Source organism: Pyxicephalus adspersus, chromosome Z (assembly GCF_032062135.1).
Source record: "Pyxicephalus adspersus chromosome Z, UCB_Pads_2.0, whole genome shotgun sequence".
Classification (NCBI taxonomy): domain Eukaryota; kingdom Metazoa; phylum Chordata; class Amphibia; order Anura; family Pyxicephalidae; genus Pyxicephalus; species Pyxicephalus adspersus.
The window spans coordinates 54,081,346-54,099,920 of NC_092871.1; the positions used below are offsets into that span (position 1 = coordinate 54,081,346).

Consider the following 18,575-nt stretch of genomic DNA (forward strand, 5'->3'; position numbering starts at 1 on the left):
TACAGTTCACTTTTAGATTTGTTTTCCTTCAGCTTAGTTTTCATAGATTTAATTTTTTAGTGTGTAAAACTGGTGAAATATTAAAGCAAGTCAGAAAATCCTAAAATTGTCTCCTTCCTAACTTTAGAGCACCGGCTGTGGTAAATGTTCTGCATGCAGTTTGACAGAGAACTGTCGTTATTGTTCGGTATGTCTCCTCCGTTCCCACAACCCTGAATTCAGAAGCTCCTGGAAGTGCGTAAAAAGGCGCTGTCTGAAGGCTATCCACAAGGTACCATCGAAGCAGTTCCTTTTGACAGCTCATGTTGCTCATGGATAGTACCGTATCTGTTAAGTTTAGAATTGTTCAAAAATATGAATGCAGGGTTACTTTGGTCCCAAACCAGTTAAAATGGATTAGGCTGTATCCAGTATAATAACTGAAAATTTCCTATACAAAATTAGAGAATTAAAAAAAAATCAAAAGGGGTATTAGTCATCTTTTGAGCTCCATTGCCCAACAAGAGCCTCAATGGTTACCAATTTTAAGATGTAGGTATATGCACATGCAATGTGTCTGCTTCACATAATTTCTTTACAGCATTAATATAAAAACAGCAAACAAAACTTTTTTTTATATTTTTCATAAATAGCCAGGTGACTGTGGAGTGTGTCAGGGCTGCACTGCAACAGAGGACTGTGAAGCTTGTCTGGTGTGTTTAAAGAGGCAACAGAACCCAAAGCTGGAAATCAATAACAAGTGTGTGAAACGCACATGCCACAAAGAGGTAATTGAGAACCCCCCCCCCCCCCTTTTTTTTAACCATAAAGTATACAAACAGTTGATCAATCAACAAGTTGCATATCAGTGAATCTGAAATTAGGTCCGTCAGTACCAGTCCCTTACCTGATATTGATCTGCTGCTAAGAGATTAGCAAGAAAATCATGGCAGTTGATTGCTTTTATTGGTTAACCTGGGCTTCAGAAGCAATGATTAAAAAGTAAGTGCTATAGTGGCCTGTACCTTTGTTAAATTGATAAGGTCATTTTAATATTATACTTTTTTCCCCTCTTAATGTTTTGTACCTCTACCTTTCAATTCTGCTTTACTCTGCTCTAGACACAATGTTCAAAATATGACACATTTTCTGCCGGTTTGAATGTGGTACCTGACAAACACAATGGTCTAGGTCAGTGGTGCCCAACCATTTTTCATCTGGTGGCTGCATTTGACAAAACTCACGGGCCACAATGCAAACAAACAATAAAATGTATGTTTAAAAATAGAATAGTTTTAATTAAAAAAAAAAAGTCAGAGTATTCTACATTTACCTTTTCTCAACTGTTAAAGAGAAATTAGGGTTAACAGAGAAGGTAGCTGGCCAGCTATGTTTGACAGGGTAACATGGTATGATAGGTAAAGTTTTTCGTATCTTGTGATGGCCCTGTAGTGATATAATTTTAGGTGGAGTTAGCCACAAGAGTCCTGCACTTGCAGTTACATTTCCCTTTTTTTACAAAGAAATAGGGTATTACAATGTGGAAAAGGGGTTTCCTACTGGCTCCCACAATTCCAGTTGCAAACATCCCTATTGGGCTTCACAGAATGTAAGTGTCCAGCTATGTGTAACAGGCAGCTCACCAGCCGCTCAGACCATCCGCACCACAGCGTCTGGAGATTTGGGGCACCACAGCACAGAGCAAATTGACAGTACTCTAATGCTGATTGCCATGGAAGTGGGACCCAGGGGTTCCTAACATGCAAACTCAATTTGGGGACCCTAAACCTGAAATGCCTCCCCCCCCCCCCCCCCCAATGTGAAAATATGGCTGCATGTCATTAGGATTTTATGCTTGTGACCCCATATTTGGCAATTTGTTATGATTAGTTTAGTAACAGCTCTGTTTCCCCTGTGTACCCTGTAAATTTCACATTTCTCTGACACTCACTGTAGAAGATATAAAGGTTTATACATGGGGAATATGACAGCAGCATGCACACAGCTCTCATGCTGCTGCACAAAGTAAGAATACACTGGGGAACACATTTTTTGTTAACTTTTTTTTAACTAATTTTTTTTGTCAAAAAACATACAATGTTTACATACAATGAAAAAATAATGAAATAACTTGAATGTACAGTTTATTTAAATTTATTTTGTTCATACAAAGGATTTTATTACTGTATAACATTTTTTTTACAGTAAAACCTACTGTACACCTGAAAAATATTCGGGTAAGCGGTTAAGGTAAAAATTTACGCTTATAGCTTTTCCTGTAGTGTTCAGTGTTAGGACAATCTTGCCGGATTCTCCAACAATAGTCAGTCATCATATGTACATCCCATCTACCCTGATATCGTCCTTCCATGACCTTCAAATCTTGGTGGAATCCGTTCACCTTGTTCATCACTGTTTGCACCAAGGATTTCTGGGAAGTTAGAAAGATGCCTATGCAGAAAATGCACTCCAAGAGTTTCTGGACAATTTCTGTCTAATTATTTGCTCGTACGTTTCCAAGAAAGTCCTTGACAATGGCTTTGAATAATAACTAAGCATTCTTTTCGACTTCTGACATTGTCCTGAGGAAATGTTTATCTTTGATGAGCTGCCGAATCTGTGGACCATCAAACACACTGGCCTTTTTTTTTTTCCTTCAGATGACAGTATAGGAATTGCCAAAATGAGGTACTTGAAACAGTCTCCTTCATTTGGCAAAGCTTTAAGGAACTGCTTCATCAGACCAAGTTTCATTTGCAGAGGCGGGAATATAATATTCTTTCTATCAACAAGTAGCTCATGTAGAATGTTTGAATCACCTGGTTTTAGGGCAGATCTTGGAAGCCAATTCCTTTCCACCCAATGCCTCCCACGAGCTCTGCTGTCCCGCATGCACAGATAACAGGGATACTTGGTGTATCCACGTTGCTAACCATAAGGAAAGCATACCATTTTAAGGTCAACACAGATGACCCAATTGTGTTGGTGATATTGCAACAACTCAATGACTCTTTATGTCTGCATGTTTTTCACAAAGAGAAACTGAATGGCCAATTGGTACTGACCCAAATATATTGCCAATGTGAAGGAGAACACACTTTAAGCTCCGCTTTGAGCTATCAATGAAAAGTCGCCATTCAGTTAAGTTATAGATTGGAATTCCCATTTCCATCATTAAACCAGGCATGTTATGGCAATACACAAAGCCACTGTCAGTTCTAAAGTACTGCAGAAATGCAATTTCTCTGGTTTGAAAGTAGAATACCCTCGGTCCTTTTTCAAGTAAGTTTTTCTCAGTCTTGATGCTAGGAGTTCTGAAGCTTTTGTCGATAATCCCAAATCACGTGCCAAATCATTCAACTCATGCTGATCAAATCCCTTACGAACAGAGTGCTCTACAATTTCAAACTCTTCATCATTGTTGTCACCATTGTTGTTGAGTTCATCACCGTAATCATGTTCTTCAAGAGAGGGTAGTGTAACAAAACCCGGCACAGGGATTTCATCTGAATGAGCCACTGGGTGTAAAGCAGATGGTAGACTAGGATACTCTGTTTCATTTATTTTTCTCGGTATATCCTGAAGTTTTTATTATACAAAAGTAACAGTCCCTGAAATGATCTCATGGCTCTCGCTAAACCATAGGCATACCGAATGGCATCTTATCATGCTTCCCTTTGTCCAAATGCGTAAACCCTCGACACACTGTATGCACACCTTATGAAGGACCCAAGACTTATCTTGATCACCAAGTTTAACTTTGAAATATGCCAAATAGGCTTGCTCTACAAATGTGCTGGTGTTCGCCCTGTGACTGGGAATGGTGAAACTGCTACAGATATAACAAAATGAATCGGGATTGTTTAGGCACTTAAGACGCGAAACAGCAGAGCCAGACATGATCTGAAAGAAAGGAAATACGTGTGTAAGTAGAAAAATAACATTTGCTTATTCACTACGTGGAGCAGCACACAACCTCTGACCACCTTGTCTTGCGTGTAAATAAATAGCTTATACAAATCCACACTCTAATAATCACAATTATATAAGTGGTAGAGGAAAAACCTGACATGATAGAGGAAAAACTAACTGCACTCTCAGAATCAGCATACCTATTTTAGTGTAAATAGGCTTAAAAATTTAAGTCAACAAAAAGTTTGTTCAAAATTGTTCCCCAGTGTTGTCTCATAGTACAAGGTGGGTGGGGAGCAGCTGCCTCTCCTGGCTTCACAATCTCATAGAGAGATAAATAGAAGATGTGAGCACTCCATCCCCTGCAGGAAAACCCGCAGAGAGCTGAAAGGGAACAAGCAGAGGCCCGGATCTGACAGCTCCCATGGGCTGGATGTGGCCCGTAGTTTGGACACCCCTGGTCTAGGTCATAAATTATATTGACAACCCTCCTCATTTTTTTCAGAACCACAGCATTGGTCTAGCAAAGGACAGTTGGTGACTAGCAGCAATTTTTGGCCTACAATACCTATTTATGCCACAGGTTGGGAGTTGTGAAATCTTATTCAAATTGTTGGCATTTTTAAGGATATAAAAATAGAAGTAAAAATTACAGTTTTTTTTATTATACATTTTATTTTTTATTTCATACAGTTAAAGCAGAAACTATTCCTGTTACCTTTCTTGTTTTGTGTTTTCAGAAACCCGACACCAAATCAACAGATAAGAAAGATTTTGCTGCAAAGAAGTTAAAAACAGTAAGGGTCTTGGAGGTCCAGGGAAAAAGGCCATTTAAAGAGTGGGAAAGTGTTTTTCTTCTGTCTTTTTGGTGTAGTTTCCCAGCTTTGATAGGAGAGTACCACAGCCATATAGAAGTCCTGTTATTTTTGGTTCACAGATCTGTTATAATCTCCATGAATTTCTGGGGTCTGAGGATCGTCCATATCGGGGCTATAATATAGCTTGTATTAGCAACAAATAACACATATCTAAACAGAAATACACCGCCATTCAATGAATAATAACCCGGAAGATGCAAAAATATTGAGGGATATTGTGCAGTACTCAGTAGGAAATAAAAAAATACAGCCTGAATGGTAATACTCAAGGAATACAGTTCATATTAAAGACATTAGGCATTACCAGTAGTTTTAAAATGTCAATGTCTTGGTTTTCTTGTAAAATATTGCATCTTCCCTACCCTCAATCTCTGTTGTAGAAATGGACATTAATGTCAGAACGAGATGGGAGTAGTCTTTCAGCTAAGAATAAGGTTAGTGAAATTTCTTTGTGTATTGCCAGCCTATAAATTTTGATGATTTTTTATGGTCTTAAAAGTCCTTTAGACTCACTTTACAGCTCAAATGTGTATAGATTTTTTGTCAAGTCCTTTTCTTGGTTCTTATGTCCACTGTCCAAATTTCATTTTTGAAGGCCACATGGTCATCGTACCTAATGAGTTCATAATTTTTAAAAGTAAATACCTCTGAGCTCAAAAATAAAAATCTTTTTCAGTAGTTGATCAGTTCTTTCACATGGGTTTTGTGCATGTGGGGCTCTGTGCACATTACTTGTACATTCTGAACACCATAGGAGTCTGGGGATCAAAAGTAGTTATTGATTCACATAGTTCAGCTGCTATTCAGCATAGCACAATTATTTGTTAATTGCATCTGTCTATTTTAATCTTTTAAATTCTGTTTCCAAGTCTATCTTGAAAAAAATGAAGGGCAGGAAAATGCAATTAACCAATGAAAAATATGGGTCCTACACAAGCAACCTTAAATAGAAATGCCTTTATAGAAAACAAATAGTATTTATGACCTGCGTACTATAGAAGTTGCTTTATGATTCTGTTTGTATTATAAGTTGTTAGGTGTAGGAAGATGTCCGTGAGGGTTGATGTACTGTAGGTTGAGTATAGTTTCGCCTATTTAAAAAAAATTATCATTAAAAAAAATAAATTGTCAATAAGCTGATTAGTGAGGCTAAAATAGAAAACCTCATTTTTGATCATTTCTACCCTTTTCCGAAGAAAGGGGGAGGGATAAGGCCCTGGCCCTCAAGGATGGAATTGGATAGTCTCTGTTTTCTCTTAAACTGCATGCATTATTATTTTAATTTGTTTATCTGTCTCTTAGCTTAAAGGTGCACTACCACCTTACCCAATCAAGGTATAGTAACAGAGCCTTTGTAAAAGGTGCTGTGCAACAGGTATGATTGCCCTGCTAGCATCCCCTCCTTCCGCTCCTGCCTCCACTTCAACCAGCAAAAATACCTTCGTATTACCTGCAATAAGGAGTTGTTCAAGGGTTGGGATGACTTTACAAAGGCACTGCCTCTTTGCCCTACATGGGCCAGATGACAGTGTCTCTTTATCTGGCCTGTGCAATCTTTGCTTTTTCTCTTTCCCTAAACTTAGAAAAAGTCATGTAATAACAAGTTGAAGGGTAAAACTGAGAAGAAGAAACCAAAGGTCAGTGTTGTAATGTTTGATAAACACCTAATTGGCTGCTCTCTTTTTGCTGTCCTGTGCTGCTGTTGTGATTGACGTTCTAGTTTTTTGCACCAACTATCAGAAATGAATACCCTATTTTTGTAGGACTTTGTTATAACTCCATCATACCCGTTGGTATTTTATAGTTGCTAAATTTTCAGTGTTCTTTTGTGTTTGTTGCTCTTTTAGCCCTTTATTTTGCTATGCTTGCAGAGCTTTTCATTGTATTTCTACTTGCAGAATGTTTGTGTGCAGCACCGCCCCCTAATTTTCAATACCTAGGCGATCGAGAATGAATGGAAGCACAAAGCCTCTCGGGATGCGTGATGTAGGTATCAAGGGAGGCTTTGCACTTCCATTCATTCTCGTGGCTCTTGGATGCTCCTTCTGTGCATGCCCGAGCATCACGGGCATGTGCAGAAAGATCCCTTTCGTCAAAAGGGAAAGAAATTGCCGATCTCACACATGTGCACTGAGACCGGCAAGTTTTTTCCCATCTACGTCACCCGATCCCACGCCTGTGTCAGGTGACGTATTAAGAAGAGGAGAAGATAGCGTCGCCCAGCGCGCCAGCCCCAAGAGGGATACTGGCACGACGCAGGACCCGATGAAAAAGACCTCCAGAACGATCGACTGCTCTGCGAGAATCAAGGTAAGTGTTGTTTTTTTGTTTTGTTTTGGAAGAAGCTTGAGTTTACTTTTTCTTTAACTTGCATGTTTTCTATCCTGTCTGTATGCTGGAATGTTTTTTTTCCTTGCTGTTAACTGTTCATGCATGTCATCCTGCACCTGTCCTTTTAGGTGTAAGTTATTGAGTAAGTTGAGTTGCTAATTGAAGCTAACCTTCTAACTGGCTGAGCTCTGTCCCTCTTCCTAAAGCACCTACTATATGTAGGGTAAAAAATGTACCTGTAAGTTCTAATTACCCCCATCTTTCACATCATTGGAAGTGCCACCAATGTCATTCCAGGTTAAGCCCTTTGAGTTGAATTCAGAGTTGGTGAAATCTTACAGGAGGACATTCCAGTTTGTTACGGGAGGGTCTTGCAAAAATGTGCCTGCCCTGCATTCTTTATAACTCTATTCAGTAGGGCTGTGATGTTATCCTCACCTAGGCACCAATGGCAGAATAGTAAAAAAAAGAATGACTGTAACTCTCTTTAACAGCTAAATTTGTCACCTGCATATTTAGTAGGTGTTTGGGGCAAGTGCTAGCGTAAGCAAACCTTACATTTTAGCATAAGGTCTGCTTTAAAAATATAGCATTCTAATGTCCACAACTTGCTGAGCTTCCCTATGCATTTCAAGTCCCCTTAATACTAATATTGTCTGAAAAGAAGTCAAATGCAATAACATTTAAACAAACCGAAAGAGCATACTATACAGCAAGCCTTCACAAAGCTTCTAAAAGCTTACAGCAGCTTTTAAGACTAATAAATCACCTTTTAACAGACTAGAAGCTAAAAACATCTAAAAACCCAAAAATGGTTGCAGGTTATCATTCCTTAACTGTGGTGGATTACAGTAGATTTCACTTTTTACGCTCAGACAATTTAAATAAATACAGAAAATACTTATTAATCTTACCAGTAATGCGATGTACTCTCCACTTCCTGTGTGCCTAAAAGAAAACACAAAGTACCCTATTTATAGTGTGGTGATTACTAGTCCTGTCCTGAGTGGCAGACATGTTTGGTGTCCAAGTCTGTATGACAATCTCGGGTACCCCCATTATTAACAGTGGTAAATGAGTGTAGACAGGAAACGGAAACAGAAGTGTTGTTTGATAGGATTACCAGGTGAAAATACAGAGAAAAAGCCTTAAAAAAGAAAATACAGTCACTACAAATAAATACAGATAGGCTGCAGCAGTATATGACATTTTTGGTTCCTGGTTAATATAGGGATTAAAAGAAATGGTAAAGTTTGCTATAAATGCCTGCTGTTGACATTCCGTTTCAAGCTGCATTCAGCCCAATGTAGAACTCATTGTCAAGTGAACATTCTTTTTTTCCTTTCAGGGGAGCATGTGACTCTCTCCTTTTCCATATTGCAGTGCTTAAGTGTTATAAAAGCTTGGTCACCCGAGGGCATATGGATAGCCTTTAGCTCTATGATGCTCCCGAAAGACTAACCTGCAACTTGAACTTTACTTTTACTAGTCTCCAGTGGGCGAATAAAGCTGCAGACCAAGTGAACAAGTGTTTGAGGTCTTTGAGAAAGCCAGTGTTTTCTAACCGCATGCTGAATGTTATGCTATTTAGTCTAGTACTTAATACAGAATCCCAGTCATAGCTTGAGATTGCTGGAGTTTGGCTAAAACTCTTGACCACTTAACTAAAACTTTATTCTTTTAGTTAGGTGGTTACTCCTGATTAATTCTAATTTTGGTTCCTTGTTGCTTTTCAATCTCCGAGTCTCTAAGCCTCCCTTTGTGCTTCCTCTTGCTTCCAAAGCCTTTTCATACATGTAATCCTACTTGCATAGCCTTTCCTGTCTTCAGGAATCCCCTGTATATTTTATGTTCATTCCTTTTTTTAATCCCATTTCACCTTACAAATATGACCTCATCCTCCTTTTTGTGCTGATTTTGCATTATGCATAAAGCACCATGTTAATAACTACCTGACAAAGCTTGACATCACCTAATCAATACTGTCCCTCCTGCTATGTTCCACTGCAGAAGGTAGGCCATCGCAAGAACCGAAAATGTGACACGTGTGAGGCCTGTCAAAGGGAACTGGACTGTGGCGATTGTGACTTCTGCCAGGACAAGCCAAAATTCGGTGGCCGTAACCTTAAGCGGCAGAAGTGTCGCTGGCGTCAGTGTCTGCGGTTTGCCGCGGTGGGTTTTGAAGCTTAACCCTTTCATGACCTAGGTCAAAATTCCCAAGTTAAAATTAGTAGGTTACAAAATAAAAAACTCAAAATTTTAGTAAAAGACAAGGTTGGTGTTGGTACACCAGTGTTGGTACACCTTTTAAAAACCATGCTCTGTTTTATGACAAATGTAGAAAAAAAAGTATTTTTTTTTGTTTTTTACAAATTGTTTTTTAATCTGACTTTCTAAACTGTAAATATTCAATTGCACATTATACTGAATACAAGAATAGAAATAATATACAGTGTCTACAGGCTGGAGGGTTGGTTTTGTAAATGCATCTCTATCCTGCTTGCAAAACCCATGATTGGCTTTGATACAGTGGATGATACTACTTTATCCAGCTAGCTCACAGCTTCAGTATAGATCAAAAATATCACAGCAATAAATTGCTGCTAAATAGGTAGGTAATAATTTGCTTGCAGGAAGTGGCTAAATAATACCCTAATCAAATAAAGCTAGAAATTTTATACCAGGGCCCTTACAGTTTTTCATTTTTACAGGTTTGATATCTAGAGTTGCTTACTGCATGGGCCTGAGATGGCTTTATCAGGTTTAACCTGAAAATTTGCAGGCCAATACTGTTCCTAGTCCAAATACTGCCTTCCTAAGCATGAGGGAAAGTGTGCACAGCACAAGATTGTGATTTGCCGCTGCAGTCAACTGAGAAGCTTTGTGAAATGCCAGCTGAGTCATGTGCTCTGCATGTATATATGCACTGCTGTGCATTGCCATGGCACACCATAAGTAAAAACAAGCTGCCAAAAATAAGGTTCATTATTTAGCACTTTTCAATTGAATTGGTTGCTTTACGCACAGTAAGGGGTGAAAATGTCTGAGAATATATTTAATTGTATATAAACTCTAAATGCATTGTTGGTATGATTAGCATCATGCCTAACTGTTCAGATTGATTAAACAAATCATCTTTTGTGAGTCTGTTGCAAAGTTTTTTTACCTAGAGATCCCTCCAGTACAGGACTTCTTTTCTGAGCTGACACTGTTAGGCCGCATAAAGAGCTCGTTTACAGCAAGTGATGTTCTATAAACCTAAATCCTGCTGGCTACGGCACCCTTTATAGTCTTATTTATGTTTTATGTACTGTTAAATAGGACAGTCTCTAATCCCATCGTTAGAATGTGACTTTTTTCCAAGCATCTCTCATGGCTCATTCCACGCAACACAATTTCAGTTCTTTTGCTAGCTATGGTTTTGGGTTTCTTCTTTGTATAAATAAGCTTTTTTTTTTTAAGTAATGGAACCTCTCTGCTTGCATTTTGCTAATACCATTTATGTTATAGGAAAAAAATATCCCTGTGAATCTCAAGTCTAGCAATCACCCTGTGATCCTTGAGCGGCTCCAAAGAGAGAAGTTGGCTCCCAATGATGAGAAGATGGAGACATTGGTTAGTTTTATGGTCACAAGAGCTGAGCTTTACAGTTCTTTGATACATGTAAAACTCTTGTTTTTTCCTTACAGTAGTTTATCATTTCACTGTCACCCTCTAGCAAAAAGAAAAGGAAATAAAGCTTCTACCCAAGTTGCCAATTATTAAGCTGGAACGGTTGGATTACAGAAATGGAGTATTCAGGAAGACAGAAGTGAGTAGAAAAAAAAGAAAAATAGTAAGAGTAAGACTTTACACCCTCACACAGTGAACCTTTTCACAGATTGAGCCTTCTTGCCTATTTTTTTAATCATACATGCTTTTTTTTTGAAAGAGGGGGGTTTCTTAACACTATGACAGACACCAGTTACCTTGAATCTCATTTCAACACTGTCAGGGATGTAAAAAAGTTTACACAGCATACCCTTCTGGAAGAAGATATGCCCAAAGTGCCTCCACTTAACATACATTTATTCTGACCATGCATGATGTGTAAATTGTCTTCAGTAATTAAATGTATTTGTTCTCCAAAGCCAACTTTATAGTCATTGTAAAGCTATAGGTACAATGTGCCATAAATTGGCTTGAATATACTGTTAATTGCTCTTGTCAAAAGTTACTGAAAAGTGGCGAGTGTTCCACCCAGCTAGGAAGAGCTCGGGAGAACACTGATATGTTGGTAAGATTCAAGCCTGTCCACAGTGTTTGCCATTTTGTGTTTCTATATCATGTGGTTGGTCTATATCATTTCCTCCTCCACTGGTGCATGTGTGTTTTTTTTTTTTCCTTTTTGGGCACTTTGTAGCGGGTGGTACCTCCTGGGTCCCTCCAACATTCTGGTCTCTTCACTGGTTCTGTAAGACACAGTGATTAAGAACCCTTGTGACTATTGAAAATGTTTTTTAATATAAAGTTAAAACCATTCCTAATGTTTTTGGACAGAGTTTACCTCCCCAGCGATAACCCCCGAGTGTAACGTGTAACTTGGGGTAAAAAAACATGCTGAAGCCGGTAACCCCGAGTCACACTCGGGGTAGTTATAAAAAAAAAAAAAAGTAAAAAAAGTTCCCGGTGGCGTTGGCACAGTGGGAAATTCCAATTATTTTGTATAGCATTCAATACAAATTAACTGTAATAAATGCAATACAATGGATTTTTATGTCTAAAAGCAGTACATTGTCTTTCATGAAAATGTATTTTACAGTATCATAATAGTATGAGTATAGTAAAGTTTGAAACACAAAATCATGTCAAAATTTTAAATTAAATAAATGTAATTTTCTTTGCAACCATGTTACTTTTGGTGAGTTATAACCATGTGTTTTTGTTGCAGGATGGTGGTAGCTGGATTATTGGAAAACCTGAGGACAAACCCGAGGGCAAACCAGGGACCAAACCAATCAAACAGGAGCGTGAAGAGAATAATGCACTTGGGAGTAACACAGTACCGAGTATTACAGTGGAAAGTAAACCAGTAGAGAACAACATAGTTAAGCAGGAAGTTCAAGAAGAGCCCATGGTAAGTGGAATTTCTGATTTATTTTTACAGATAGGGTTATTTTTTTTTTTTCCTTACCTACTATTTTCTTTTTCTTCATGGTTACAGAATCTTCACTGTCCAGTGAAAACAGAAGAGTTTATTGCAGAAACTGATGATGTAGAGGCAGCTGATGAGAGTACCCCAGTGGTGAGCTTGCTGAGTTGTATTTGTATTTTGCTTTTTTGTTTGTGAAATAAAACACAACATCATTCCACCATTAAACACTGATCACCTTCTTATGGAGGGTTCTGCACATAAGTTACTTTCTTGGCTTGGAGATTATCTACTCCAAGATCAACTACTTCCAAAGTAGCTTCTGAATAAGTGGTAGCAAATCCTTAATGTTTAGAACAAGATGCTTTGTAGTTAATAATCTTCAGAAGGGGAAGTGAATCTTGGAGAAAAATATATTTTGAAATAGTGCATCAGGCATTTAAGGCTTTCAGTATAACTCTATCTTGGATAATTGAATGCCCTGCAGATCACCAAGATCTCTTTTACTTATTTTAATCCCGTCCTCGGAGCAATTTTGGACAGGGTTGACTTGATACATGAATGGTATTACAAATCTTACTAGGGTTACAAGCCCTTCAGTGGGGTTGTTACGTGGGAAAGCAGCAATAAATAAACACCGATTTTTTTTAACATAATGGGAGTTATTTTTATTGGTGGCCAAAAAAATAAAAAAATAATCAGCTCTTCATGAAATGTTTTTGATAGATAAATAAAACACATCTCGAGATATGGATACACAGACAAACCAATTTTTGGTGTAGTTCTATAGGGAACAACTAGTGAAACTTATAAAAATGTTTCAGCATATAGAATGGTATCATACCTTAAATTTACTATGACATACATAAAGCAAACTTGGCTCCTTACATATATTTTAGTGTGAATGGTATCGCCAGATAACTCATTCTTGTTTGTGCTTCTGGTATGATGATGGGAAGAGGTAGCTGAAAGCAGTAGTGTTTGATGGTACATGGAAATATTTGATGTATCCAAGGGCTTGTTTAGATGTACAGTAAAAAAAAACAGGCATTACCCGTCTGTGAGCAGACATTTGCAAAAGCTAATACAGGTTTTTCCAACTGTCGCTACAAGTGTTATTCTTTTGCCCAGTTAAAAAAAAAAATGATAATAAAACCTAGGATTTAAACACATGTACAGGCAGTTGCAACTTGCCTGTACTAGCATTTTTTAGGCATTTTAAACACTTTCCATTCAGGTCTGAATGGAGACAGCAAAGGTGGCAACTGCCCCTGGGCGCTGCCTTGACATTTCAGAAAACCACATGAAAATGCTACCACCTTTCAAATGAAGATTAAAGAATGGACCTGTTCCTTCCAATGTTAACAGTTTTCTGCAAGTGTTTGAGCAGTTAAACCGCTTGAAAGGGCCTCAGGTCTAAACAGGCCCTTATCCTTCTTTCTCCTTTTTTATATTTTTCTTTTCTCTTGTTATACATAATTATAAATATCTATGCACTGTACTCTGTTGTACTTTCTTTGTCTATTGTGTCGTTTTATTTAGGATGTATGTTTCTCTTTTTCAAAATTTTCTATAAATTTTATTGAAAAAAAAATTAGTAAAAGAAAACACCCCATCAATTCCATTAGTATAGGTGCTAATTCTAACCTAAAGTTAACATAACCAATCCAAACTTTTTTTTTTTTTTTTTTAACAGGCAGGAAAAAACTTATTTGTATATATTACCTTGTCACATTTGTATTATTTGTCTTCTGTAGCTATACATTTTCTTCAATTTGTTTTGCAGATCACACAGATTTTTAGCTTTGCGACCCTGCATGAAAAAAATGGCCTGGACCAGGTTCTTCAAGAATTTTTGACAGAGCTGAATGAAATCCCCTTGCCAGCCCACTGGGAGGTCCTGTCTAATGTAGGCCCAACCTTGCAGTTGGTGCAGAGGTCCAAAGCATCAACCATGGCAGAGACAGTTGTTCATATTCAGCCAGGACTTCACTATCATATTGTCGTCAGAGAATACACTGTACCTTCCTTCCATGAACTTTTCCAAACTCACCCAAGCAGGCTCACCACTGTGGATGAAGTGGTGGAGCTAATCTGTGACCTTGAAGCTTATCGTCCTTGTGCAGGCCTTCCCAGAGAAGGACCTCGCTCCCCAAACTGTCAAGTATTAGTGTATGAGGAATGGTGTCAACAATGCAGCATAAACCCCTGGCCTTCAGGATTTGTTCGCTGAACTGGGGAAGGTGATGGGTGAGCCAAAGCTCAGGGACAAGGGAACTGCTTGTTAGATGTTCATGATTGGTGTGTTTTGGACTGGATATTCAGAAGAATCTAAGATAGCATTGAGACCATCACCTAAGAAGAACCTGTGTAATACTTGGCAGTGGTTCAGTGTCGTGGCTTGTTTACCCTCTTTATCACCACATCAAACTGCACTATACTATCTTGCTGGATTAATAAGCCGTATGCATAGGTAGACGATGAACCAGTGGCAGATCTTATGGTTCACTAGGTAGAATGGGCTTATTGAAGGAAATGTTGTGCGATTGGAATTCAAGTTGAATGTAAGAAAATTGAATATTTTAGCAAATAGTTCACATCTAGGCATCACTAACCTGGCAAAAAACCTATGCCTCATTAATCCCATTTTAGTACTGTGGACCACATAAAAGCCATGCCTGTCGAGGTGGACATTTTAATATGTGTTTGTCTGCAAGGATACCTTAGCCACTGTATGCAGACCTACTACAGATGTGTGTGCATAAAAAGGTTAACTCAAGGCCGGATATATCCCAGGAGCCAGGTAGTTAGTCAGCTTGCAAGTTACTGCTTCTGCCCAATGTGTTTTTTGTCTATTGGGAGAACATTTAAAACAGCCCCTTGCTGTTTAAAAATTGGCTAGTGATTAATAATCTGGACTGACTCCTGTATTCTTTATTCATCCATCCCTGGTTAAGGTTATCTTTCCAGCAAAAAGGGTATTGTAAGCCAGAGTATTGATACCATCCGCTTTGCACAGGCTCTAGAATATCCACTGTATAGCCTGAGAAATGTGTTGATTTTTGGTGATGCCCGGTAAACACACCATCAACCTGCGTCTGTATGAGAAGTTTTCCTTCACAGATCAGTGTCCTTTAAAATAATTATGGTCTTTTTTTTATAAATGTATAAAAATGTAAGTAATGGTATTGGTGTGTATTTGTTTTAAAAAGCCATTTTTATAGCTTGTTATTCTATAAAGCAGCTATATTTGCTGATTATTTAGGCAGTTTTGCCTACTGCATAGTCATGCCGGGCAGTGAATGTGTTTTACAGTTCCCGCTTGGCGCTGGCCTTTTTTCAGACTGAAATAGGCTGGGAATGGCTACTCCTGTGATTTTAGCAATTTAACCAATAGGCGAAACAAGCTGCCCAAAATGCACATTATTTGTAAGAATAAACTGCAAATAGTGTCTGTGTGTGACATGAAATCAAAGAATTAGGATTAAGAATTTTTTTTTTGTGTGTGTGTAAGTTTTACACTCAACTCAATAGAATTCAACTCCATGGGCCCTTTAGTTTTCCTGTTAGACTGATACTTCTTTGAAATCACCCTTGCTTACACAGAAATTCATTTGGGAGGTGCTGCTATGAATGCAAGGTTGGTATCACCACTTGCATCCCTTATAGAATATTTTTTCCTTGTAAAAACACTAGTTTGAATCCAAAATTTTAGATATCCTTGCATCATTTGTGCAGGACAGCCTTTCTCAAAGGGGCAGGAGGAACCCTTGAATTTGCTTTCAGGTCTATGGGAAACCCTGCAAAATGTATAATATGCCCAGCTCATGGTATGTTAGCTTGATGGTCAGTTGTAAGAAAGCCCCATACATTATTGTCCAACAGAAAGATTGCCACCTATAGGTGGCCAAATGGATCATTGGTGTCAGTGGTTTAGCTGACATGAGACCACAAATTTCTAAATCCTCCAGGAACCCCTTAGCACCCTTTGGTGGAACCCCAGGGTTGAGAAGAGAATTGCTGGGTCTGGAACTTGATTCTTAACCTTCAGACTAACCATTATTACATCTGACATGTTTTTAAATCCTTAAAGACAATTTGGGAACTTTACTTTAGTAGCCATACGCTGTTGATATGTGTAATTGTAAATTCAGTGTGTTTTTTTTTTTTTTTTTTTTTGGGGGGGGGGGTTGGTTAACATTATTGTTTTAATTTTGTGTGTGGACCAAGCTGTCCAGCAAAATTGATATTGATGGGTTTGGGACAAATCAAAGTGTTCTCCCCAGCCCCTTTAAGCTGAGTGCACCACCCAGCCCTTTTCAGCAACCACCCGGCTGTTTTTGGCTGGTTACTGATTAGTTTGGTCACAATACGGGCTGCCACCCATCTACTAATTCCTCCCACCCGATTAAAAAAAAATTCTGGGTTGAACACTAAATGATCAGTCATTCAAATATTTTTTATACTATTATAATGAATTGAACTATTGATTGAGACACAAAAAATCATTTTGATTACAGTATCAAAAAATGCGTTTCCCCTATTTATTTATTTTTTCCTTCATTGTATTTCCATCTTTAGTTTGTCCTAACTCCATCACTGTTAGTTGTGTTGGTCAAGTGTATAGAACATCTTACATCTAAGCATGTGAAATAAAAATGGAATGGATCTACTGAATATTACCATTACATGCATTAATCCTTTAGAGTTTTTGGAATTTAAAATATTTAGGCTTTAGTTGTTTTACAATCAACACTTTGGGGTGAAATTATAAATTATTCTACTGTCAATTTGACCTAGATATGCCCCTAAATTATTTTAAATATTTAAAATTTTCTATTGTGACTGCTGTGCACTCTTGATAATTGGCCACTTGGTGGCAGAAGGAATCATTGTTTTAAAATGGATTGAAAGGAGTCATTTAGAGGAATTCCAACGGCTCTGAGCAAACTTCAAGCTGAATTGACAGGAAAATAATTATTATACCCATTGCAGAAAGGCAATCCTCAGCTTCATATAACAAGAGTGCTAAAGGATGTATATAATTAACTCTTCACCTCCCTCAACACTTAACACCTGTTCTGTAGTAATGAGCGTCTAAAGGCAAACAGCCTTAAAACCCATAATACCTCTCTCTCTCTCTCTCTCTCTCTCTCTCCTTAAAACCTATAATGCCTAGAGAATCCAGTATCAAGAAAGCAACTTGATATTTCACTAAAAAGTCAAGATTTATTAAAGTAATAAAAACTTAATAAACAATCTGAATAGTATAGTCTACAGCAGTGTTTCCCAACCTTTCTTAGCCGCGGCACATATTTTACAATTAGAAAAATCCCACGGAACACCACCAAAAAGTCAGACACGTAAATTAGCTACCTGCTGCCATCTAGTGGAAGAGTTTTTTTTAAGACAATTTTTTTGCAGTAAATAAATCATTTTGGGACCAATTAACTGAAATTGGATAATTTCCCACGGTACACCCGAAGATCTCTCAAGGCACACTAGTGTGCCGCGGAACAGCGGTTTAAAAACACTGGTCTACAGCATGCAATGCAAACACTTCCAGCATCTTTATTAAAGCCATTAAAATATCCTTTAGCATCCGTATGTTAATGCCGAATACAGATCAGCATAACCATCTTTAGACAAGCTTTTACTTTTGTGGCTTCTTGACATTTATAGCCAGAGTTAAAGCTACAACTACCACTACCATTAAAGCAGTACAAAAGCTACACTTTTAGGAATCTACAATCAGGTCATTATTGCAAACTGGGACAGGTGATCCCTTCTGCAATAACCTCACCTGTCTGATCACTCCAGGTATCTGGCAAAATGTGTGGCTGCGCATGTGCAACGTTACCTTTAGTTGCTGGGATACGTGGCTTCCCTTGTACATGTCAGGAATGAATGAACTCCTATGTGGGAGTTACATATATACAACCTGGCCAATCAAGATGGTCAAAGATTGTCAGCAAAAGTTGGCGGTGCCCCACAAACTTGAATAGCGAGGAATAGTTTTCAGGGTTAAAATTCTATAAAAAATATATTTTGGCTTATTTTGGATACCTCTAGAGCCTGTAATGTGGTAATAAAACAAGATTCTTTGATTTTAGACTGGTAAATTTGAACTCCAGGCAGACAAAAAAAACTCTTTAGGTTGGTTCTACACTTAGTTTGAAAAACCCTTCTTAAGATAATTACTATTTATTTTATTGCAGACATCCTCCTAGGTGCCTGGCCGTTATATTAACTTATTGCCTTTAGTGCTTTTCTTTGGTGAGCTGAAACACATCACAAAATGTCTACTTACCCTGTCATTTTGGGGTATTAAAAATTGATCACGA

General features: G+C 38.1%; 1 protein-coding gene across 2 annotated transcripts in view; it reads left to right on the forward strand.

Moving 5' to 3' along the window:
• LOC140343219 (methyl-CpG-binding domain protein 1-like) overlaps positions 1-16,908 on the forward strand; it is a 46,624-nt gene extending 29,716 nt beyond the window's left edge. The window contains exons 7-16 of one of the 2 annotated variants that reach the window (XM_072429782.1): positions 128-271; positions 633-767; positions 4,632-4,688; positions 5,150-5,203; positions 9,111-9,272; positions 10,611-10,715; positions 10,819-10,911; positions 12,031-12,216; positions 12,304-12,384; positions 14,018-16,908. In XM_072429782.1, coding sequence (XP_072285883.1) covers positions 128-271; positions 633-767; positions 4,632-4,688; positions 5,150-5,203; positions 9,111-9,272; positions 10,611-10,715; positions 10,819-10,911; positions 12,031-12,216; positions 12,304-12,384; positions 14,018-14,464 — 1,464 coding nt within the window. In that variant the 3' untranslated portion in view covers positions 14,465-16,908. The remainder of the gene's footprint in view (positions 1-127; positions 272-632; positions 768-4,631; positions 4,689-5,149; positions 5,204-9,110; positions 9,273-10,610; positions 10,716-10,818; positions 10,912-12,030; positions 12,217-12,303; positions 12,385-14,017) is intronic. The other variant, XM_072429783.1, reaches the window with a different exon arrangement.
• Positions 16,909-18,575: the final 1,667 nt, after the last annotated feature.